This window comes from Mandrillus leucophaeus, unplaced genomic scaffold (genome assembly GCF_000951045.1).
Source record: "Mandrillus leucophaeus isolate KB7577 unplaced genomic scaffold, Mleu.le_1.0 Scaffold688, whole genome shotgun sequence".
Lineage (NCBI taxonomy): Eukaryota > Metazoa > Chordata > Mammalia > Primates > Cercopithecidae > Mandrillus > Mandrillus leucophaeus.
This window is the reverse complement of record NW_012107452.1, coordinates 1,448,542-1,472,792: the sequence shown is the minus strand read 5'-3', so window position 1 is coordinate 1,472,792 and position 24,251 is coordinate 1,448,542. Positions and strand designations below refer to the sequence as shown.

Here is a 24,251-nt window from a genome sequence, read left to right as displayed (position 1 = left end):
TCTAATTTCAGAACTAAAAGGATTCAGCTAAGTTAGGGGACGGTCAGTCCAGTGGCCAAAGGGATAATGCCTTGTTGTAAAGTATAATTTTCTTCTGGAGTCCCTAGAGGGGAATGCCAAAAGGGGATTGTCTCAGAGTTTTTTGCTGATACATTGTTAATATATGATTTTTCTCATCTGAGACCTTGCTGCAAGAAGGATGTGTTCTTTTAATGGACATTTGAGAGGCTCATGAAGCAAAATCAAGTTTAACTTAACCTATTCGTAATTTTGTTAAAAAAAATTTATCATTGTGCTTAGTCATTATTGACTTATACTTGTTGTTCTTCTGACTTAACAGCATCTCTCAGCAGCTTGCTGATCACTCCATTTCCTTCCCCAAACTCCTCGCTTACCCGAAGTTGTGCCAGCAGCTACCAGCGACGTTGGCGACGCAGCCAAACAACAAGTTTGGAAAATGGGGTATTTCCTAGATGGTAAGTTGGAACTTTAAACACAGAACAAGATTGAATAGTTCCTTAAACACAATTTTGTATGGATTTTTAGAGCCTGGACTTGTATTCTGTGTATTTTTGGTTTGAAACTGAAAACTTTTAAAATTTACTACATTTAAAAAATTGTGGTAAGTTATACATAACAAGTTATAATTGTAACCATTTTTAGGTGTACAGTTCAGTGACATTTGTTTAAGTACCTTCATATTGTTGTGCAACCATCATCACCATCCAACTCCAGAACTTTTTCCTCTTCCCAGCTGAAACTCTGTATCCATTGAGCATAACTCCTCATTTCTCCCTTCCCTTCCTCTTATAACCACCATTCTATTTTCTGTCTTTATGAATTCATACAAGGTATGAATGAAATCATACACTGCTTGTCCTTTTGTGTCTGCCTTATTTCATTTAGCATAATGTCTTCAAGGTTTATCGATGTTGTAGCATGTGTCAGAAATTAATTCCTTTTTATGACTGAATAACATTCCATTGTACATACATACCACATTTTGTTTATCCATTTATCTATTGATGGACACTTGGGTTGCTTCCACTTCTTAACTATTGTGAATAATGCTGCTATGAACATGAGTGTGCAAATACCTGTTCAAGTCCCTGTTTTCAGTACTTTTGATTATATACCTAGAAGTGGAATTGCTGGATCATATGGTAATTTGGTTTTTAAATTTGTGAGGAACTGTCATGCTGCACACTGTTTTCCATGGTTACTGTCCCATTTTACATTCCCACCAGCAATGCACATTGGTTCCAATTTTTCCATATCTTCACCAGCACTTATTTTCTGTTTTTTTGGTAATAGCCATCTTACTGGGTCTGAAGTGGTTCCTCATTGTGGATTTTATTTGTGTTTAATAATTAGTGAAGTTGAACATCTTTTCTATTCTTTTCTTTTCTTTCCTTTTTGAGTTGCCCAGGCTGGAGTGCAGTGGCACAATCACGGCTCACTGCAGCCTCAACCTCCCTGGGCTCGGGTGATCCTTCCACCTCAGTCTCTCAAATAACTGGAACTACAGGCTTGCCACCACGCCTGGCTAATTTTTTTTTTTATTTGTAGAGATGGAGTTTCACCATGTTGCCCAGGTTAGTAGAACTTCTGGTCTCAAGTGATCCACTTGCCTCAGCCTCCCAAAGTGCTAGGATTATAAGCATGAGGCACCACATCCAACTTGAGCATCTTTTCACATTCTTATTGGCTATTTGTATATCTTTTTTGGAGAAATGTGTATTTAAGTCCTTTGCCCATATTATAATTGTATTTTTTTTGCTTTCTTGGTGAGGTGTGGAAAATCTGTATATATTTTAGATATTAATCCCTTATCAGGTATATGATTTGTAAATTTTTTTTACATTCTGTGGGATGCCTTTTTACTACATTGATAGCATCCTTTGATGCACAGAAGGTTAAATTTGTATGTCGTCCAGTTTTTTTTTTTCCTTTGTTGACTGTGCTTTTTTGTGTTATATCCAAGAAACCATTGCCAAATCAGTGTCATGATGCATGACGCCTTTACCCTTTGTTTTCTTCTAAGAGTTTTATGTTCAGGTCTTTGATTTATGTACTACATGTTTTGATATTTCAGTTTTTCATGTTTTTATTTTGGCAAGGTAATTCATTCTTGAAAGATTTTTTTAATCTACATTAAGTACAACTGTAGATACTAAAAGTTCTTGTTTTCTCTTCTATTTCCTTTATTCCTTCATCTTTGACTTTACTCCTGAAATCAAAAACAGAGACCAGAAGGTCCTAGAACAGGGAAATGATTGTACCAGACTCATCTATAAATCTTAAAATTTAGCCACTTTTTGGTTGATTATGAATTGGGATTATGTACTTCTTTAGTAACTTCTCATTGGACCAAAAAATGTTCCCAATCTGACTCTGTAGTAAAATTTCTTACAAAAACGTGAACCTGAAAGAATAGCCAGTAGATTTCTTAAAGAGATATACAATTGGTATGAAATTTTAGGTTTGTTTGATAAAACAGCAGAAGACTTAGCTTTCCTACATTTAATTAGCAAGAAGATTTAATTATGAATTTAATTATTTTTATTTTTGTAAATTAAAAAAAAACATTTATTTTTAAGGTCTATAGAAGAAAGCTTTAATCTCTCAGATGAAAGCTGTGGCCCTAACCCAGGAATTGTGAGGAAAAAGAAGATTGCAATTGGGGTAATCTTTTCATTATCCAAAGATGAAGATGAAAATAACAAATTTAATGAATTCTTTTTTTCACATTTTCCTCTCTTTGAAAGCCACATGAACAAATTAAAGAGTGCAATAGAACAGGTAAGCATAGTTATTTATTTATATCTTTTTCTTTTAAAATCTTACTCTCCCGATTAAGCATTATATTTATTCATTTGGCAGAAAAATTAACAGACATTGTGCATGTGTCCTATAAAGTGCTCTGGTGTATGCATATAGATTGAACCCTTTTTAAGGTGCTTACTGTCTAATAAAAGATGTAAGATCATTCATCCATTTGTTGTGTAAATAAATATTTGAGGGCCTAAAATGTGGTAGACACCATTCTACCAATTAAAGAGAAGAGATAAAAGCAACACTTCTGATCTCATGGGACAAATAAACATGTGAATATAGATGTATGTAATAAGTCCTGTGGAGAAAAATAAAATGGAGAAAGGTATGTAAGGAATCCTGGAAGGAAGGATTACTTATAGGCTAGTCAGGAATGCCCCTTATTAAAGGACATGTGAATGTGGTCCGGAAATACGGAGCAAGTGAGCTACAACCATCTGCAACAAGATATTCCAGGCAGGGGCAAAGGCCTTAGTGCAGGAGTAAGCCTGATACTTAAGCAGCATTACGAGGCCAAAGTGCCTGGGTTGAAGTGAGACTAGATCATGTAGGGCCTTATAAGATACCATTGTAAGAACATTAGCATTTATTCTTACGAAAGTATGAAAGATGGGAAACCATTGGAGGGTTTTGAGTGGAGGAAGAATGACATTATTTATGAGGATCACTCTTACTGCTGGTGGATAATAGATTTCTAGGAGCAAAAGTAGATGTTGTGAGACCAATTAGCATACCGTTGCAGTAATCCAGGTGACAGATGATGAATACTCAAACCACTTTAGTGATTGAATTGGTAAGAAATAGAAATAGCCAGTGTGAATAGCTGGTGTACTGAATTGGCATATCGGAGAAAAAACAATTAAGGTTGACTCTAAGATTTTTTTAGCAAGCAGTTAGAAGGATGAAGTTGCCAGCATTAAAGTGAGAAAGACTGCAAGCAAAACAGATTTGATGAAGGAAGATGGTTTTTTTATATTTGCATCCTGGACATCCAAGTGTTTTTATAAGTCTAGAGTTTACCAGAGAGGTCATCAGTGTATAGATGGTATTTAAAGCCATGAAACTGATTGAGATTGGCAAGAGAGGACAGAGAATGGTAAGCCTGAGTTGTGGTGCATTTTAACATTAAGAGTTTGACGAGATGAGAAGGAACCAGCAGAGGAGAAGGAAAAGGATTGGCTGTTCAATTAGGAGAAAAAACAAGACTATTCTTTTGGGGAAGCCAAATACAGAAAGTATTTCAAGGAAGGATTGATCACTTTTGTCAATTGCTACTGAGATAGTATATACAATACAAATATGTAAAGTAAATTGTGAAATATTAGAATCTAAGCTAAAAAGGAAGGACAAACAAAAGTTTTTTTTAGAAATTGGGGGGAAAGTGAAATGACTTCCTATTGGGAAGAAGTTCATTTGGACTGCATTTTGAAGGATGTACAGGATGTTTTGAAACATAAAGTTCTGAAAATCAGATATAGCAGAATAGCAAGAAGATTGACATTCTTGCCTCCCGAAAGGAACACAGTAAACTCATTGCTGAAAAATCTTATGTAGGCCTTTTCTATACATACTGTGCTTTTACTTGGTAGGGATTGTGCTGTGTCTACATTTTTCAAATTATATGCTTATTTAAGAAAACTCAGATTGTGCAACATGGCAAGACCCTGTCTTTACCAAAAAAAATTTAAAAATTTGCCAGGCATGGGGGTGCATACCCGTAGTCTCAGCTACTAGGGAGGATGAGGCAGGAGGAGCGCTTGAGCTCAGAAGGTCAAGGCTGTAGTGAGTTGTGATTGTGCCTCTGCACTGTAGCAACAGAATGAGTCCCTATCTCAAATAGTAAAATAAAAAACACCATTGTCACATACACATTTCTCAAGTTATTGTAAATGGTTCTCACATATGTTTTAGTAGGTCTCCTCAATTGAAGTAATAGTTTCCCTGTTAGGCCATTTCTACTTTTTCACAATTGTTGCTACCCTACTGTTAACATCTTGGCGAATTTTCCAGATTATTTTTTAGAGGAGATTCCCAGAAGTTGAGCTGATAAAATCAGTGGCTATCACCAGAGTTTTTTGCAACAGTCTGTGGAGGGGAAAGGATATGAAGAGGAATAGTGAGAGGTACAACTGGCGAAGTTAATGAGGACCTGATGACAAAGAATGTAGAGTGCTTGCCAGGGAGTTCTGACTTTTTCTTTAAGGCTGTTTGCAAGTTATACTTTGGAGAGATTAACTTGGCAGTGTGTTTTGTATATGGCTGCTGAAACGAGCACTTGGTAGTGTGTTTTGAAGAGACTGGAATAAGAGACGAGAGGTGGGTAGACCCGTTAGAATGGTTTAGAAAGGATGTATCTCAATAACTCATTAGTGACTAAGGATCATCTGCCTCTAGAGAAGACATAGATGTTAGTTATTCATATTGAATATGTCAAAAAATAAATAGTTCATTAGCAGTACTTTTTTATTGAACACATGAGTAAAGGCCATTTTCATTTACCTTTTCTTAAGTTAGACACTGATTACATTTCTTCAATTGACTGCTCTCACATTTTGTAGTCTAGCCAAAGTCATCACACACAGTAATAAGTTGTGGGTGAACTGACATTTTGAGTTAGTTTGAAATAGGCATTATAGAACTCATTAAAGATTACTTTTCAAGTGTTTTCATATTTTAACACTTTGATAATTCTGTAATCTAAAGCAGCAGTCCCCAACTTTTTTGGCAACCAGGGACCAGTTTTGTGGAAGATCATTTTTTCATGGACAGGGCTGGGGAGGGGGGCAGTTGCCATGGTTTCAGAGGCATTAGATTCTCATAAGAGCGTGCAACCTAGATCCCTTGCATGCACAGTTCACAATAGGGTATGCACTCCTATGAGAATCTAATGCTGCCCCTGATCTGACAGGAGGCAGCGATCAGACAGTAATGCTCGCTCACTCACTTGTTCGACCCAATTCCTGACAGGCCACTGACGGGTACTGGTCCACGACCCAGGGGTTGGGACCCCGACCTAAAATGTACATTGTTAATGCTTATAGTTGTTTGGATATTTGTTCAATTGTAGTATCCCATTTTTTATTAAAGCTGAAAGATAAAATTAAACGAATGCTTTTACATAAGTGAATGGGACTTAATTTTTAAAGTTCTATAGTAGTTACTTAATGATAGAATATTATTAAGAATAGAAAATAATAGTGAATAGTGTACCATCCAAAGAAGTTATCTTCTAGGGCCAGTTTTCAAACTTTTTTTTAATAGAAGTATGAATTTTGTTTCTGAACACCTTGGCAATTATTTTGAAGTCTTCTACCTTTTGAGATTTGTGAAAAATAGCATTGCTGATAAGATTAAGGAAGAACGCTACTAAATTCTAGCAAAATAATATTCACTTCTTTATAAATTGCCAGTATCTTAACAGTTTGAAAAAACATGAAGTATGTTTCACTTTCACCCTCTGAAGCTTTCGGGTGTACAGGAACATGATTTCTGGCCTGAAATAGGCTGACATCTTAATTGTGTTTTTTAAACAATATTTAATCACTTTGTAATTACATAAAGAATACAGAATTCAGTTCTCTTTGAAAAAGTATAAAAGATTAAATTCTTTTTGACTTCCATATCCTAATCCTGATCGCCTTTTTGTCTACCTAGATTAAGGCTTTTCAACCTTGGCTAAATGTATTTTAAGAAAGCAAATATTGGCTGGGCATAGTGGCTCATGCCTATAACCCCAGCATTTTGGGAGGCCGAGGTGAGCAGATCACAAGGTCAAGAGATCAGGACCATCTTGGCCAACATGGTGAAACCCCGTGTCTACTAAAAAGACAAAAACGGGGCATGGTGGCATGCACTTGTAGTCCCAGCTACTCGGGAGGCTGAGGCAGGAGAATCGCTTGAACCCGGGAGGCAGAGGTTGCAGTGAGCCAAGATTGCACCACCACTGCACTCCAGCCTGGCAACAGAGGGGGACTCTGTCTAAAAAAAAAAAAAAAAAAAGCAAATATTGCTATTATCTTTAGCTATCTTACTGTAGAATCTTTATATTCCTTTCCACCCCGCCCCGAGACAGTCTTACTCCATCACCCAGGCTGGAGTGCAGTGGCATGATCTCGACTCACTGCAACCTCAGACTCCTGGATTCAAGCGATTCTCATGCCTCAGCCTTCTTCGTAGCTGGGATTACAGGCGTGTGTCACCACATCTGGCTAATTTTCATATTTTTAGTATAGACAGGATTTTGCCATGTTGGCTAGGCTGGGCAAATCTTTAGAAAAGAGTTAACAGGGCTGGGTGCGGTGGCTCACGCCTATAACTCCAGCACTTTGCGAGGCTGAGGTGGGTGGATCACGAGGTCAGGAGTTTAAGACCAGCCTGGCCAACATGGTGAAACCCCGTCTCTACTAAAATTATAAAAATTAGCCAGGTGTGGTGGCAGGCGCCTGTAATCCCAGCTACTTGGGAGGCTAAGGCAGGAAAATTGCTTGAACCCAGGCAGCAGAGGTTGCAGTGAGCCGAGATTGCACCATTGCACTCCAGCCTGGGCGACAGAGTGAGACTCTGTCAGGAAAAAAAAAAAAAAAGAGTTAATAGAAGTGTTATCTGTGAAATATAAGCGTAAAACCATGAGTAGTTGTTACTGAGTTGTTGTTATTGAGTTGTTGTTATTATGTCTTGTTCTGTTTGGGAAAAATAAGTTTTTTTATAACCCAGAAACTGTCAATATCAGTTTTTTTATGTGTTGACAGTGGTCTGCAGTTTTAAAAATAAGAGATTGAAAACAGTTGAAAATTTTGAATTTTGTTCAACCATTCATTAATTACCAAATGTGTAGAAGAAAAAGCCACAATAAATGCATTTACCTTCTTTATTTCTTTCTCGATAAGAATTTTGGTAGAGCGTTGTATAAATATGTGACTCTGTCTAAAAAAAGACTCCTTTTTCCATGTTTTGCTCATGATTAACATAAGAATTAACTATCTTAATGATTGTTTTCAAGGCTATGAAAATGAGCCGGAGATCAGCTGATGCCAGTCAGAGGAGTTTGGCATATAATCGAATAGTTGATGCCCTAAATGAATTCAGGTACATATTCCTCAGCTTTCCATAACGCAGTAATTCATAGTGTACACAGGAAGATTTATTTCTTTTCTTTAATTTGTTCTAATAAAATTTAATTTCTTTGTCCTATAGTCATATGATGGTGTAATTCAGTAGACCATTGGCTCCTATGTTATTACATCTCAAATGTGCTTGAGAGTCAAGCACATTGAGAGCCATCAGTGGTATGTTTTTCAGTATTGGGCCATTTGACAAGCAAATATGACCAGGAAAGACCCTTGTTCTAGCAAAAGTATGCTTTGTTCTCTCTTGGGATCCTAGATGTCGGGACTGTTAAGTGGTATTTAACCAGTGGTAGTAATCAGATATTCTTGAATACAGGAGATACAAGGATATATGGATATAAGGAACATGAACTTGATATTCTAAATGGCTTTGTTGCTTGATCGTTTCTCTAGATATGGCACAGTGAATAGTCCTTCCGCCAGGGTTTTCTGGCTCAACAAAGCTTGTACCTGAAGTCCCAACAACTACTGTAGCTGTCTTCTAACTATGTGACAAACATACATATTACAAATGATCTTATGTTGAGAATTATACTAACTGACTGGTATGTCTCCCTTGACAAGAGGTTCGGTTTAGGTCTACTTCATTTTCTCAATCTTTCCTCCGTTAGACTAAAGAGATAGTATAGCACAGGGAGTGAAAACTAAGACTCTAGAATCTGTCAGACAGATATGGGTTTTAACCCTGGCTCTGTCATTTACTACCTCTGGTGATCTTGGGCAAGTGTATTAGCATTTTTGACCCCTAGTTTTCTAGTATAAAATGGGTAAATTCAATTTAGTAATAATCTAATAGATTGTTATAAGGATCAAATGAGATTGTGTGTGTAAGGTGCTTAGCAGAATGCTTGACATTAGTGGCACCATTCTTTTCTCTTTTTTTTGAGGTGGAGTCTTGCTCTGTCACCCAGGCTGGAGCGCAGTGACGTGATCTTGCCTCACTGCAGCCTCTGCCTCCCGGGTTCAAGCAATTCTCCTGCCTCAGCCTCCCCAGTAGCTGGGATTACAGACGCATGCCACCATGCCTGGCTAATTTTTTTTTATTTTTAGTAGAGATGGGGTTTCACCATGTTGGCCAGGCTGGTCTCAAACTCCTGACCTCAAATGATCTGCCCGCTTTGGCCTCCCAAAGTGTTGGGATTACAGGCATGAGCCACCGCACTTGGCCTATGGTAAACATAACCTACAGCAGTGCTTCCCAACTTACGTTACTTATATCATATCTTAACAATTTTGCCAAATTTATGTATCATGTATACTTTTTAAATTTAGTGTTTCTCTTTAAATTTGATCATCTTTTATACCTAAATAAATTTATTTCAACATGAAACTTTATTATCCTAGATAGGGAAACAATATGCTTTACCATAATAAAACTAGCTATAAAAATAAATTTATAGTAACTAAAATTAAAAGTGTATATCTGGGCAGGGCGTATTGGCATGTGCCTGTAATCCCAGTACTTTGGGAGGCCAAGGTGGTTAGATTGCTTGAGCTCACGAGTTTGAGACTAGCCTGGGCAACATAGTGAGACCCTGTCTCAACAATAATAGTAATAATAAATGTGTATTTATATACCACATTATGTACACTGTGTACCACTGTGTAAATTTTATTGTTATCAGTAGTCTATGTACCTTACTTTTAGAAAAACTACATATTTTTTTAACTGACAACTTTGTGGTCTCTTACTGGGGCAGGGATCTTCTAGATTGTTGTTTGTTTAAATGGACCGTCACATCTTGGAGTGAAAGGCTGTTTTAGCTTGTGAAACTGCAGGATTGCTATGATGAAACTGTAGGCATGCCATACATATACATAAAATTTTAAAACTTTTAAAATATATAAAACTTTTTTAAAAACTGAGCTAAAGAGTGGTAGATTTAAATTGAAGAAATTTACTTTATGACTATTGTATAATAATTTACTTAATTATTGAGAAAGAGAATAATGTCTACTCATTCATTTGGTTTATGCATCATAATGTTTAGGATAAAAGACATGAAAAGCTAGTTAAATATGTCTTACTGTTCTGTACAGTAAACTCAGTGGTTAGGGGAAATGTAGAGAGAAACAGAATTTAATTTCAACTTATGTTATTTTTTGGTATTAGAAAGAAATAATTTGTACAGGCAAAAACTATATTTGAGATGATATTTCTGCCATATATTAATTTTATTTTAACGTTAATTTTAGGCTTTTTTTTATTATATGAAGCATGCTAACAAATAACAATTTAATATTTTTATTGTAAAAAATCTATAACATTAGATTTGGCTTTATAAATCATTTTTTAAGTGTACAGTTCAGTAGTGTTAAGCATATTCACATTGTTTTGAAATCAGTCTCTAAAACTTTTTCATTTTGGGACACAAACTCTAGTGATACAGTAATCAGTGTGTTTTTTTTTTGTTCACTGGCATCTTCACTCTTTATATCTGAATTATATGCAAAGTTATTCACAATTTCATTTCTTCGTACTTAAACCTTAAAGGTTGAGATTATCACATTTTGGGTGCCATTCATGATTAAATAAAAATGTTATATAAATGTTTCTTATAGATGAAGAATAGCAGAAATCAAATACATTTGCAGAGGAAATTTAGAGCAATTTTTATGAGCTGTCCAATGTGTAGTCTACTTTGGCTTCATAACTTCTCAATTTGTATAGCCCTGTTTGTGTGTTTCTGGAAGTTATGTGAAAACACGAAATTTGATGATTTTACGAATGTAAGATAGAAATAATTTTAACATCAGGATTATTTGCTTGAGATGAGAATTTCTTTGAGTTGTATTGTTTTAATATAAATGTTTAGGTATCTTCTTTATGATTTAGGAAGTAAATTATACGAAGTTGCTTAAACCAAATGTTAATGGTTTAGGCCTGCCTAGGATACATATCCTCACCATTGATTTGATATTTCAGTAAGTATTCTACAGTTGAGAAAAAAGAAGCCCATATTAAGCTCAAGATAAGTGGTTTTCTGTTTTCTCAATGTTGAACATAATTTTTGAAAGCAGGTAAATTGTAGGTGGTGGAATTCTAGCCAGCCAGCAGACATTTTATGTGACTACTGCGTTTTTTAAATAAACATTTGAACCTTTAGGCCTGTAGGCCAGATAAGCTTTCTTTAGTTTGGCATAGGCTTTATCTCTCTCAGTCAGTTGTATTAACCCATATATTGTATAAGTTTATTCCTGCTGGGCCTCTGAAGATTATTAGTTTGTTCTTCTGTTTTAGGAGTTGGTGATTTATAGCCATTAATCTAGACCTTATTCTTTTTTAATTTGTAGTGCAGTCTGATTTTCGTGCATCTTCTGATACTATCCATGTTTGTGTCTGAAGAGCTAGCCCTGCACAGGCTGAATAATGACTATCTCTTCTTTCTTTTCTTCTGGAATGTTGTGAGTGGGAGTAGGGGACAGCAAAACGAAACAGTAACTAAATGGTAAATTCTAAGACATGCCTATCTCTTAGATTCTGTAGTTCTTGGCCACTCTATTATCAGTTAAGAGTATAAATAGCTGTAAGTAACTTTATTTTCCCAGTTTGATGCATGCGTTTGTGCACGCACACGCCCACGCACACAATGAATAGACTTAATTTGAACAGTTTCAGATCTGCAGACAAATTGAGCAAATAGTAGTTTTTTCATATAGCCCTCTCCCACAACCTACAGTTTTCCCAGTTAATGCTTTATTTATTTATTTGAGTCAGTGTCTCACTCTGTGGCCCAGGCTGGAGTGCAGTGGCATGATCTCAACTCACTGCAGCCTCTGCCTTCCAGGGTTCAAGCGATTATGTGCCTCAGCCTCCTGAATAGCTAGGTTTATAAGCCTGCACTACCACACCCAGCTAATTTTTATATTTTAAATAGAGACGAGGTTTCACTATGTTGGCCAGACTGGTGTCAAACTCCTGGTGTCAAGTGATCTGTGTGCCTTGACCTCCCAAAGTGCTGGGATTATAGGTGTGAGCCACCACACCCGGCCTCAGTTATTAATGTATTGCATTAGTATGATATATTTGTTAAAACCAGTGAACTAATGTTAATACATTATTAGTAACCAAAGACCAAAATTTACATTAAAGTTTACTTTGTTGTATAGTTCTATGGTTTTTATTAAATGTATGATGTCATATACACAATTATAGTATCATATAGAATAGTTTCACCACCCTAAGAATCCCCTGTGCTTTACCTGTTTATCCCTACTCACTAACTGCTGACAACCACTGTTCTCTTTACTTCTTTACTGTCTCTATATGTTTGTCAATTCCAGAAGGTTGTATGCTTGAAATCATATACTATGTGGACTTTTCAGACTGGCTTCTTTCACTCAGCCAGTCTTTCATAAGATTCTTCCTTGGTAGTGGTGGTGTTATTGCTTTTGTTTTTACCTAATAGCTGATTTCTTTTCATCACCGAGTGATATTCCGTTATATAGATGTAACCCAGTTTGTTTATTCATTTTCATTCACCTATTGAAAGATATCTTACTTATAGCTTTTGGTGATTATGAATAATACTGCTATAAATATTCATGTTTGGGGTTTTATGTCGACATGTTTTCAACTCAGTTGGAAAAATACATAGGAGCATGATTGCTGGATATTATGTAAAAATTGTGTTTAGCTGTGTAAGAAATGATCAAACTGTCATCCAAAATGACTGTACTATTTTGCATTCCCACCAGCAACTGGAGTTGCTGTTGCTCTCCAAAGAGTCAGGTAGTGATGTATCATTATTGTTTTAATTTGAAGTTTCCTAATGGCATATGTTGAGCATCTTTTCAAATGCTTATTTGCTGTCTGTGTATCTTTTTTGGTGAGGTGTCTGTTTGGGTTTTTTGTCCTTTTTAAGTTGGCCTTTTTTTTCTTATTGTTGAGTTTTGAAGATTCTTGTTGTTGTTTTGTTTTGGATACCAGTTCTTTGTCAGATTAAAAAAAATACTTTTTACCAGTTTGTGGCTTCTTGTTCTTATAACAGTGTCTTTCACAGAGCAGTTTTTAATTTTAATGCAGTCCGACTGAACAATTTTTCTTTCTTGTATAGTATTTGGTGCTATATCTAAAAATTCATCACCTAACCCAAGGTCATTTAGATTTTCTCCAGTGTAATTTTCTGTCTACTTTATAGTTTTGCATTTTATGCTTATAACTACGATCCATTATGAATTAATTTTATGAAAACTGTAAGGTCTTTGTCTAGATTCATGCTTTTACATGTGGATGTCCAGTCGTTGCAACACCATTTGCTGAAAATACTTTCTTTTCTCAATTGAATTACCTTTGCTCCTTTGTCAAAGATCAGTTTATACTCTAGTTGTGTGAGTCTGTTTGGGGGCTCCCTGTTCTGTTCTATTCTGTTCTGTTCTGTTGATCTCTGTGACTATGTATATATATTTGGCCATTACCTTGCTTTTGTTGTTTTTTTAGTTGACAGGTAAAAATGGTGTATCTTTACAGTGTACAAAATGATGTTTTGATATGTGTACACATGTGGAATGGCTCAGTCAAGCTATTTAACGTATCTGTTACCTCACGTAATTTCATTTTTGTCATTAAAAAGACTTAAAATCTACTGTCTTAGCAATATTCCAGTATATAGTATTATTATTAACTGTAGTTGCCATGATGTGTAATAGATCTCTTGAGCCCTGAAATTTTTTTCTTTTTTTGTTTTTTTGCTTTTTGGTTTTTTTGTTTTAAGACAGTCTCACTCTGTCCTCCAGGCTGGAGTACAGTGGTGCAATTTTGGTTCACTACAACCTCCACCTCCCGGGTTCAAGTGATTGTCATGCCCCAGCTTCCCAAGTTGATGGGACTACAGGTGTGTGCCACCACACTTGGCTAATTTTTGTATTTTTAGTAGAGGCAGGATTTTGTTATGTTGGCCAGACTGGTCTCAAACTCCTGGCCTCAAGCAATCTGCCCACCTTGGCCTCCCAGAGTACTGGGATTACATGCATGAGCCCCCATGCCAAATTTTGTGTCCTTAGACCAGCATCTCCTTTATTTCCCAATCCCCATGCTATCTTAATTACTGTATCTTTAGAGTAAATCTTAAAGTTCAGTAGTAACAGTCCTCCAACTTTGTTTTTATTCTTAAGTATTATGTTGATTATTCTTGGTCTTTTTTGTTTCTATATAAACTTTAACATCAGTTTGTAGGTGTCCACAAAATAACTTGCTGGGATTCTGACTGGGATTGTGTTGAATCTATGGATCAAATTGGGAAGAACTGACATTTTAACAATAGAGTCTTCCTATGCATTATCATGGAAACTCTTCCCATTTATTTAGATCGTCTGATTCCTTTCAACAGAATTTTGTAGTTTTCCTCATATAGACTCTGTGTATATTTTCTTAGATTTATACTTGTTTTTTGCGGGGGGCAGGGGGAAGGAACCTAATGTAAATGGTATTGTTTTTAATTTCACATTTCAGTTGTTCATTGCTGGTCTACAGGAAAGCAGTTGACTTTTGTATATTTACATTGTTTTCTGCAACCTCATTATAATCATTTATTAGTTCCAGCAGTTTTTGTTTTCTTTTGGTTGATTCTTTGAAACTTTTTATATAGAAAATCAAGTCTTCTGTAAATAGTTTTATTTCCTTTCCACATGTATACTTTTTCTGTCTTCCTTCTTTCCTTCCTTCCCTCTTTTTTCTATCTTTGTGTCTTTCTTACGGCCCTAGCTATAACTTCCAGTGTGATATTGAATGAGAGTTGTGAGAGGACACATCTTGACCTTGCTCCCAGTCGCAGGGGAAAAACATCCTGTCTCTCACCATAAGTATGATGTTAGCTGTAGGTTTCTTGTAGATATTCTTTCAAGTTGAGGTAGTTCCCCTCTATTCTTTGTTTGCCAGGAGTAGATAATTATTGATTCAATTTTTAAGTAGACATAGGCTATTCAAGTTACCTGTTTCACCTTCTGTGAGTTTTGGCAGTGTGTGTTTTTCAAAAAATGGGTTCATTTCATCTAAATTTGTGGGCATAGACTTGTTCATATAATCCTTTAATTCTCCTTTTAATTTTCATTGTATCTGTAGTGATACCCCTCTTTTTGTTTCTGATATTTATAATTTGTTTCTTTTTGTGTTTTTTTTTTTTAGTTTCCTGGATAAAGGCTTAAAAATTTTACTGATCTTTTCAGAGAACCAGCTTTTGGTTTTGTTGATATTCTCTCTTGATTTTCTGTTCAATTACAATAATTTCTGCTCTAGATTTTACTATTCCTTATCTCTTGAATGCTTTAGTTTTATGCTGCTGTTTGTCTAGTTTCCTAAGATTAAAGCTTAGATCGTTGATTTTAGATCTTCTTTTCTGATATATGTATTCAATACTATTAATTTCCCTTTAAGCACTCCTTTTGCTGCATTCACAAGAATTGATAAGTTGAATTTACATTTAGTTCAAAATACTTTAAAATTTCTTTCACAATGTCTTCTTTGACTTATGTATTATTTAGATGCATGTTGTTCAATCTCCAAGTATTAGGGGATTTTCCAGTTATCTTTTTCCTACTGATTTCTAGTTTCATTGTGATTTGAGAATATACATTGTGTGATTTCGATTATTTTAAATTTGCTAAGGTGTGCCTTATGGCCTAGAATGTGGTCCATTTTGGCAAATGTTCCCTGTCAGCATGGGAAGATTGTGTATTATCCTGTTTTTGGATGAGGTATTGTATAAATGTTAATTAGATTCAGTTGACTGATGGTACTGTTCAGCTCTATTATATCCTTACTAATTTTCCCTGTACTGCTTCACAGGGAGTGCACATACTTCATAACAAAATATTCCAATTTTCCCTCACATCACATCCCTTGTAACATTGCTGTCATTCAATTTAATTTTCCATTAGCTATGATCGTTCAATATGTTGTCATTTTTATTACCCTAAACAATTATTTTTCTATTAAGTCAGTTTAGGATAAGGAAAATGAAAGACTTTATTTTACATTTATTACTTTTCAAATACTCTTTTTATGTAGATTTGCGTTTCTAACCTGTTTTCTCTGAAAAATATCTTTTAATGTATCTTAAATATCATTTTTTCTGCCATCAAATCACTCAGTTTTTGTCTGAGGAAGTCTTTCTCTTTTCCTTTTGAATTATTTTGCTGGATACAGAATTCTATTATTTTTCTTTCAATGTTTTAACCATTTTTCCCTAGTCTCTTTGTTTGCATAGTTTCTAACAAGAACTCTAATGCAGTTCTTACTCTTCTATAGGTAAGGTTGGTTTTGTCCTTCTTACTTCTATTAAGATTTGTCTTTGGTTTTCTGCAGTTTGAGTATGATATATATAGGAGTAGATTTGTTGGTATTTATCCTGCTTGGTGTTCTGTGAGCCTCCTGCATCTATGGTTTGTTGTCTGTTAGTAATTTTTTTAAATTCTAAGCTATTATTCATATATTTTACTTCTCCATTTTGTATTATTACATGTATATTTTTGTAATTATACCACAGTTCCTGGATATTATTTTTTATCCTTTATTCTCTTGGCTTTTCAGTTTGGGAATTTTTATTGACATACCTTCAAGCTCATTGATTGTTTCCTTGGTCATGTCCAGTCTGCTGATGTGCCTATCAAAAGCATTCTTTATTCCTGCTCCTGTTTTTTTTTTTTAATTGCTAGCATTTCCTTTTGATTTTTTGGCTTTCCATCTCTCTGTTCCATGCTCATCTGGTGTTGCATGTTGTCTGTTGTAAACATTAGTGCAACAGTAATCATAATATATATTATATAAAATAAACATATTTATCATAATTTTCAATTCCCATTCTGATAATTCTAAAATCTTTGGCAAATTTGAGTTTGATTTTGATGCCTACTTTGTCTGTTCAGACTAGTTTTTGTTGCTTTCCAATTTTTTGTTGATAGCTATATATGATGTGTTAGGATGTAGGAACTGAGTTTAATAAGATTTTAGTATGAAGTTTTATATTAACCTAGCAAAGGAACCTTAGATGTGTTTAATGTTTGCTGTAGTGTTAGTTGTAGGTGCCAGGAGCTTCGATTTCCCATGGTTTCCTTTTTTTTTTTTTTTTTTTTTTTTTAAATTTTAAACTCCTCTTTCTTTTGTTTTCCCCAGGAACTACTTTGAATAAATTCTGTGTCCTACAGCTCTTTTAGTTGTAATCTGCATTTGTTACACTGGAGCCATATTGATATGGAAGTAAGGTGTTGGAGAGAAGAAGGGGAAATGTTCTGTAATCTTATAATTAAATCTGATTTTGTTTTTTTTAGTCTGAATTTCCGGGATGTGACCTTTGGAAGTATTTCTTAGCCATCCCTCTCCCTGCCGCCTTTTTTTCCTTTCAGAGGCCAGCCAGGAAGGCTGCTCCTCTCTCAAGTTAGATAAGGCTCTGGTAAAATAGTTTTATTTGGAGAATGCTCTAGGAATATTTCAAAACTGTTACTTTGTTACTACCTCTGTCCAAAACATAGCCAGATGTTTCTCTGATTTTCACCATGAAAATCTGGTAGTACCCCATGAAAGTGGGGGAGGTCTCCCTAAGACTAGGCCCCTAGGAGTTTTTGTTATTGAGAGGAATTCACACTCAATCTTCATCAGTTAGTCAATTACTATTTAAGTGCTCCTACTGGTTATTGGTTCCAAAGGCTTCTGCTTCAGGTAACTTGATCTCAGTTTTCATTCACTGTATTTACCCATTTTTTTCAGTTTTCAGGGTGATGGTTTTACCTCTGTCCTCAGTTCGGTGATGTAACTAAGAAAAGTCATTGATTTTTCAGTTTCTTCAGTTTTTTTCCTTGTTCTAAGAACAAGAATAATGACTTCCAAGCTCTTTCCAGGTCAGAGCTGAAATTGGAAGTTCAAATATTTTTAAATCAATATTTTAATGTAAGGACACATTGAATTGAAGTAAGATTTAAAACTTTGTTGAGTTAAAAACTGAAATTGGGCCAGGTGTAGTAGCTCATGCCTGTAATCCCAGCACTTTGTGAGGCCAAGATAGGTGGATCGTTTGAATCCAGGAGTTCAAGACCAGCCTGGGCAACATAGTGAAACTCTGTATCTACAAACAATACAAAAATTAGCCAGGCTTGGTGGTGCATGCCTGTAAACCCAGCTACTGGGGAGGCTGAGGCATGAGGATCAGTTGAATCTGGGATGCAGAGGTTGCAGTGAGCCGAGATTGCGCCATTACACTCTAGCCTGGGTGACAGAACAAGACTGTGTCTCAAAAAAGAAAAAGAGCCAAACAAACCACAACCTAAATTGATCTAGACTTTTCTTTGGAATTTAAATTACATAGTAAACCTATGCTTTTTTTTTTTTTAAAGAAAAAAAAATCCATTCAGGTACTGCTGTCACTAGAGAAGTATAATGAAAACTGTTTCCCAAACTCCTGGAGTGTGAATCAGTAGGTATGGGGCTAGCATCTATATTTCACAAACTCTTTTGGAAATAACTGGCTTAAACTTTATTCAAGGGCTGAGCTTGGTGGCGCATGCCTGTAATTGCAGTACTTTGGGAGGCTATGGTGAGACGATTGCTTGGAGTTTTGAGACCAGCCTGGGCAAAAAAAGCAAGACCCTGTGTCTGTTAATGGCACAACAGGGTGACTATAGTCAATAGTAATTTAATTGTACATTTAAAAGAAACTAAAAGAGTATGATTGGATTGTTGGTAACAGGATATATGCTTGAGATGGTGGATACCCCATTTATCCTGATATGATTATTACACATTGTACCCCATAATTTATATACTTACAATGTACCCACAAAATTTAAAGTAAAAAAAAAAAAGACCGCATCTCTATAAAGTAAAAATTTTCAAAGTAGCCAGCTCAAGTGGCATGTGCCTGTAGTCTCAGCTACTTAGGAGGCTGAGGCTTGGCAGGATTGGTTGAGACTAGGTATTCAAGGTTGCAGTGAGTTGTGATTGTGCCACTACACTTCAGCCTGGGTGATAGAGTGAGACCACATCTCTTTAAAAAAAGAACAAAACTCTTTTCAAGGAGAAAAATTACCAAATTGTATCTCTGTGCTACTGTAATGGAACTATAATCCTTGTCTTACACAATTGCTGTTCAACTCTTAGCAGGGATGTCAGAGTCAGCATTTGAGAGCAGTTTTGTATTGAAATTAAGAGCAATTTCTGATTCTTAAGAGTGATTGTATATGCAAAGGAAGGTATCTGTATGTTTTATGTTTTATTGAAATCAAGACATTTTGAACCTAATACCCTGATAAACTAAATACTATCAGTTGGGTAAAATTGGTTATTTATTATTCCTGATGTTTTGTGACAGCTTTACTCTGTATACATTCCCTTGTAGCCCAGTGCATGTGCCACAGTGCCTGTGCTATTTACATAGCTGGAAGATTGAACTTAACCACAATTCAAGCGCGCGCGCGCGCGCACACACACACACACACACAACTAGAGTGGTTTCTCTACCTATAAAATAGGCCTCTTATGAATGTAAGTAGTAGTTGAGAACTATGAAAAGTTATAGCCTTGTATTTTTCTAAATTTAATCTATAGTTGGAAATTTTTTTTTTTTTTTTTTAAGTCCAGTGAGGCAGGATTGCTTGAAAGCTTACTCAAAGATTCTTAAGGAGCCAGGTGCGGTGGCTCACTCCTGTAATCCCAGCACTTTGGGAGGCTGAGGAAAGTGGATCATCTGAGGTCAGGAGTTTGGGAACAGCCTGGCCAGCATGGTAAAACCCTGTCTCTACTAAAAATACAAAAATTAGCTGGGCAGTGGCGGCTGCCTGTAGTCCCAGCTACTGGGGAGGCTGAGGCAGGAGAATTGCTTGAACCTGGGAGCCTGGGAGGCAGAGGTTGCAGTGAGCTGAGATCGTGCCACTGCACTCCAGCCTGGGCAGCAGAGCAAGACTCCATCTCAAAAAAAAAAAAAAAAAAAAAAAAAAAAAGATTCTTAAGGGTTTTGCTTCCCCTGAAGTAGATATTATGCCACTAATAGAAAAGAAATGTGCAATGAATAATCAGGATTTGTAATTTTTTATTTTTGTAGTTTAAATTGTTTTTGTTTTTGAGAGAGGGTCTCACTCTGTTGCCTAGGCAGGAGTGAAGTGGCAGAGGATAGCTCACTGTAACCGTGGTATTTTTTAATATTTTTCAAATGTATTGTGTAATTGGGTTACTGTGTTAATCCAGGCTAATCTTGAACTCCTGTCCTCAAGGGATCCTCTTGCCTCAACCACCCACAGTACTGGGATTACAGGCATGAGCCACCATGCCTTGTCTGGTTTAAGTTGTTTTAGTTTACTTTATTTACACCAGAATTATTATAAATATGTTTTATTGAAATCAAGACATTTTATTTTATTTATTGAAATCAAGACATTTTAAATTTTGTGGGTACATTGTAAGTATATGTTTTCAATAGTTCTTTTTGCTTATTTCCTTGAAAGAATCCTTCAGGATTCTTTTTGAGTATCACTTATTGCATTAGTATAAGACAGTGAATCTTTGCCCTTGAACTTGCAGTTAATTACACTGTTGGATTGACAAATTCTTTTCTGCAGTCACAAGCTTTGTGGTAAAGGCCAAAAGTCTCTGGTTGGGCTCTGAGGAAACACTGTCATTATAGATCCAGCTGAGGTTACCAGAATAGTAGATACTGTCGTAAGACTCCTTCCAAACAGGATACTGATCTTGCTCTTGGATTTTAAAAGACTTTTTTATTTTTCAAAATTTTAATTAAATACTTGTGAGTCAATTGCTATGGTATTGGATAGTACAAATGACCTAGACTTAGACTTTTCAAAATTGCCTGGAATTTACAACATGCGAGTTATAAAATCTATAAAAGTATATGTCACGACTATGTGCCTTTCCATTTGTATTGTTTGATTATTGTGCTTCAGTTGCTGTGCAAATATGAAAGTTGTATTAAATATTCTTATAATATTTTATAATTTTCAGTAGGTATACCTATATACCTTTATATAGTTTCACATATACAGTTGACATTCACTATTTGTTTATTATGTATTTTAGAATTCACCTACTTTATAACATTTATTTGTAACCCCAAAATATATTTGCAGTGCTTTTGCAGTAATTTGTGTACATGTGCAGAGCAGTGAAAAATGTGAGTTGCCTGATGCACATGTTCCTAGTTTAGATCAAACAGGGTCTAATGCTCTGCCTTCTTGTTTTAACTGTCATACTGTTAACAAATGTACTTTTTTGACCTTTATTTAGTGCCAAATTTTTTGCATTTTTGTGCTTTTTGTTAGTGACTTTGCTGTTAAAAATGGCTTCCAAATGTAGTGCCGAAATGCTTATACTCAGTGTAAGAAGACCGTGATTTACCTTACAGAAAAAATACATGTATTAGATAAGCTTCCTTCAGACATTATTTATGGTGCTGTCAGCCATGAATTTAATATTAGTGAATCAACAGCATCAGATAAGATGTCCTTAAACAGAGAGGCACATCAAGGTTATGTATTGAGGGTTTGATGAAAATGTGACCAGAGGCTCATAGGAACCTGTTTTATTTTTCTTAGGGGCAGTGGTTCAGTGGCTAATTCAGTGCTTGAATGGACTTTATAGAACATAACTACCTCAAATAATAAGAATAGACCTGCAGTCAGCCCTTTATATCTGTGGGTTCCACATCTGCAGATCAGCCAACCTCGGATCAAAATAGTTGAAAAAGAAAAAACAATAAAAATTAACTGCAATTTAAAAAATACACATTAAAAAACCAACGCAGTATAACAATTATTAACATAGTATTTACATTGTACTTGGTATTATAAATAATCTAGAGGTGAGGTGCGGTTTTTTTTTTTTTTTTTTTTTTTTTTTTTTCCAAGATGGAGTTTCGCTTTGTTGCCCAGGCTGGAGTACAGTGGCTCAATCTCGACCCACTGCAAGCTCCGCCTCCTGGATTCACGCCATTCTCCTGCCTCAGCCTCCCAGGTAGCTGGGACTACAGGCGGCCGCCACCACGCCCAGCTAATTTTTTTTTGTATTTTTAGTAGAGACAGGTTTTCACCATGTTAGCCAGGATGGTCTCAATCTCCTGACCTTGTGATCTGCCCGCCTCGGCCTCCCAAAGTGAGATGGTTTTAAGTACAGGAGGATGTACATGGGTTATATGCAAATAGGATGCCATTTCATAAGGGATTTGAGCATTCATGGATTTTGGTAACCATGGGAATTCTGGAACCAATCCCCCGAGGACACAGAGATAAATGTATTTCTTAAATTAAGGGATTATTTAAAATTAACAATGACATAATCTTTAAAGTAAATGATTATTTGAGATCAAGTGATTAGTAAATTATGGGCAGTTGAGAAGAGGAAGGAAATTATTTACATGTATACAGAAACCATGAAAGCTAGAGAAGCAGGAAGCACGTTTAGTTAACATTGCTGCCTAACAAAGACGAAGTCTTTAGATTTTTACATAGACCCTAGGTACATCAAAGAAAACTAAATCATGCCCACAGTTTCCTCCCAACTAAAAGAGTCTTTCATTGTCTGGGCACAGACTGGGAAAAATAAGGGGACAGATTACTGAAAGTATTTGCTTTTCTTACCATTGAATGATAGGGCACAATTATTAGTGAGGAAGAAAGAAATAATTTCTAGAATAAACCATTACGTCTAGATTTTTTTTTTTTTTTTTTTGAGACGGAGTCTTGCTCTGTTGCCCAGGCTGAAGTGAAGTGGTGCAATCTCAGCTCACTGCGACCTCCGCCTCCCGGGTTCAAGTGATTCTTGTGCCTCAGCCTCCTGAGTAGCTGGGATTACAGGCACTCACCACCACACCCAGCTAATTTTTGTATTTTTAGTAGACAGGGGGTTTTGCCATGTTGGCCAGGCTGGTCTTGAACTCTCGACCTCAGGTGATCCGCCCACCTAGACCTCCCAAAGTGCTGGGATTACAGGCGTGAGCCACCGCACCTGGGCATTACTTCTAGATTGTTAATGATAACAACGTAGAATTGTATATAGTGAGAAGCACTGTTGTGTAGTTAAATTTCTTTGCCTTCTTTATACTTGACAACACTCTGAGGCCATAGCATATGTAATACTTTTAAACAAATAAAATACTAAAATAGTAAAGCAAAGGCCCTCAGTGGACCACTAATACCAGTATTTGTGATCTGGCTCTGTCCCATGACACATAGACTTATAGTAGATGGTAATATGTTGAAGAAACTCATGAAAAACTCTTAAATGATCAGCGTATTTGTTTATTTATACATTGTTTCTTTTAATCAAAAAGTATATGCACATGATTAAGAAACAAAAATTTCTGAAAGGTCTAATAATTAAAAACAAATGAATCCTATCCTACCCACCCCATTCTTCCCAGACACGTTCTCTTTTTAACTATTAGTTATTTCTTGTTATTTACCTCCGTATTATTAAAAAGTATACATAATGTTGCTGTTTCCTGATTTATCAGTTTTAGATCGTATTTATTTTCTGACATGATATATGAGTTTACACCTGTTCCTTGGTCTTTTATCATCTCAGTATTGTTATGGCACCATCATGTTCTTCAGCTCTGGTAATTTTTCTGCTTTCTTTTACTATTCATTCTGTTTTCTCTCTGGAATTCTTTTTTTTTTTTTTTTTTTTTTTTTTTTTTTTTTTTAGAAATTGGTAAATTGGTACTCCTGGATTGTTCTGTGTTCCTTTTTTTTTCATATTTTCCTTCTCTTGTCGTGAATGTTTTGTTTTTCTATCCCTTCTATGCTTTTTTTCATTTCAGCAAATCTTTGATGCTTTCTTATTTTTGGATAATCCTTTTCTTTGAAAATTAGATTCTCTGCCATATTCTTTAATTTTAATGTACATTAGAGTTTTGTTTAAAAGTTTTCTTCCATTGTTTGCATTATTTCTGTTTTCCTCTGGAGTCATTTTATATGGGTGACTGTGTGTGTGTGTGTTTCTGTTGTTGTTTCTTTCTCTTCTTAGAGGCTTTCTCTAAATATCAGTGTTTTTGCTTGTGCTCTGTAGTTGAGAATGAGATAACAAACTGTAGGTTAGGAATTCTGTGCATAATTAGGCTTTTGACTGGAGACCTTCATCTCAGGGCAGTGTTTTTCAGTGTTTTTCAATTATCATTACCTGAAGAAGCATATTTAGTTATTTTTCCCCTAATCTTTGCTCCTCTCATACCACCCCCCCCATCCCATGAAGATTTAATACTACAAGATATAGTCTATATCTGATTATATACTCTGAAAGATATAAATGTCAGGAAGAGTTTGGAAAAGGTCATTCCTCTGGGCCATTCAACTGCC

General features: G+C 35.7%; 1 protein-coding gene across 3 annotated transcripts in view; it reads left to right on the top strand.

Moving 5' to 3' along the window:
* Positions 1–24,251, top strand: part of FNIP1 (folliculin interacting protein 1) — a 166,854-nt gene that overhangs the window by 95,761 nt on the left and 46,842 nt on the right. For all 3 annotated transcript variants that reach the window (XM_012002448.1, XM_012002447.1, XM_012002449.1), the window contains 3 exons: positions 341–476; positions 2,601–2,802; positions 7,835–7,920. In XM_012002448.1, coding sequence (XP_011857838.1) covers positions 341–476; positions 2,601–2,802; positions 7,835–7,920 — 424 coding nt within the window. The remainder of the gene's footprint in view (positions 1–340; positions 477–2,600; positions 2,803–7,834; positions 7,921–24,251) is intronic.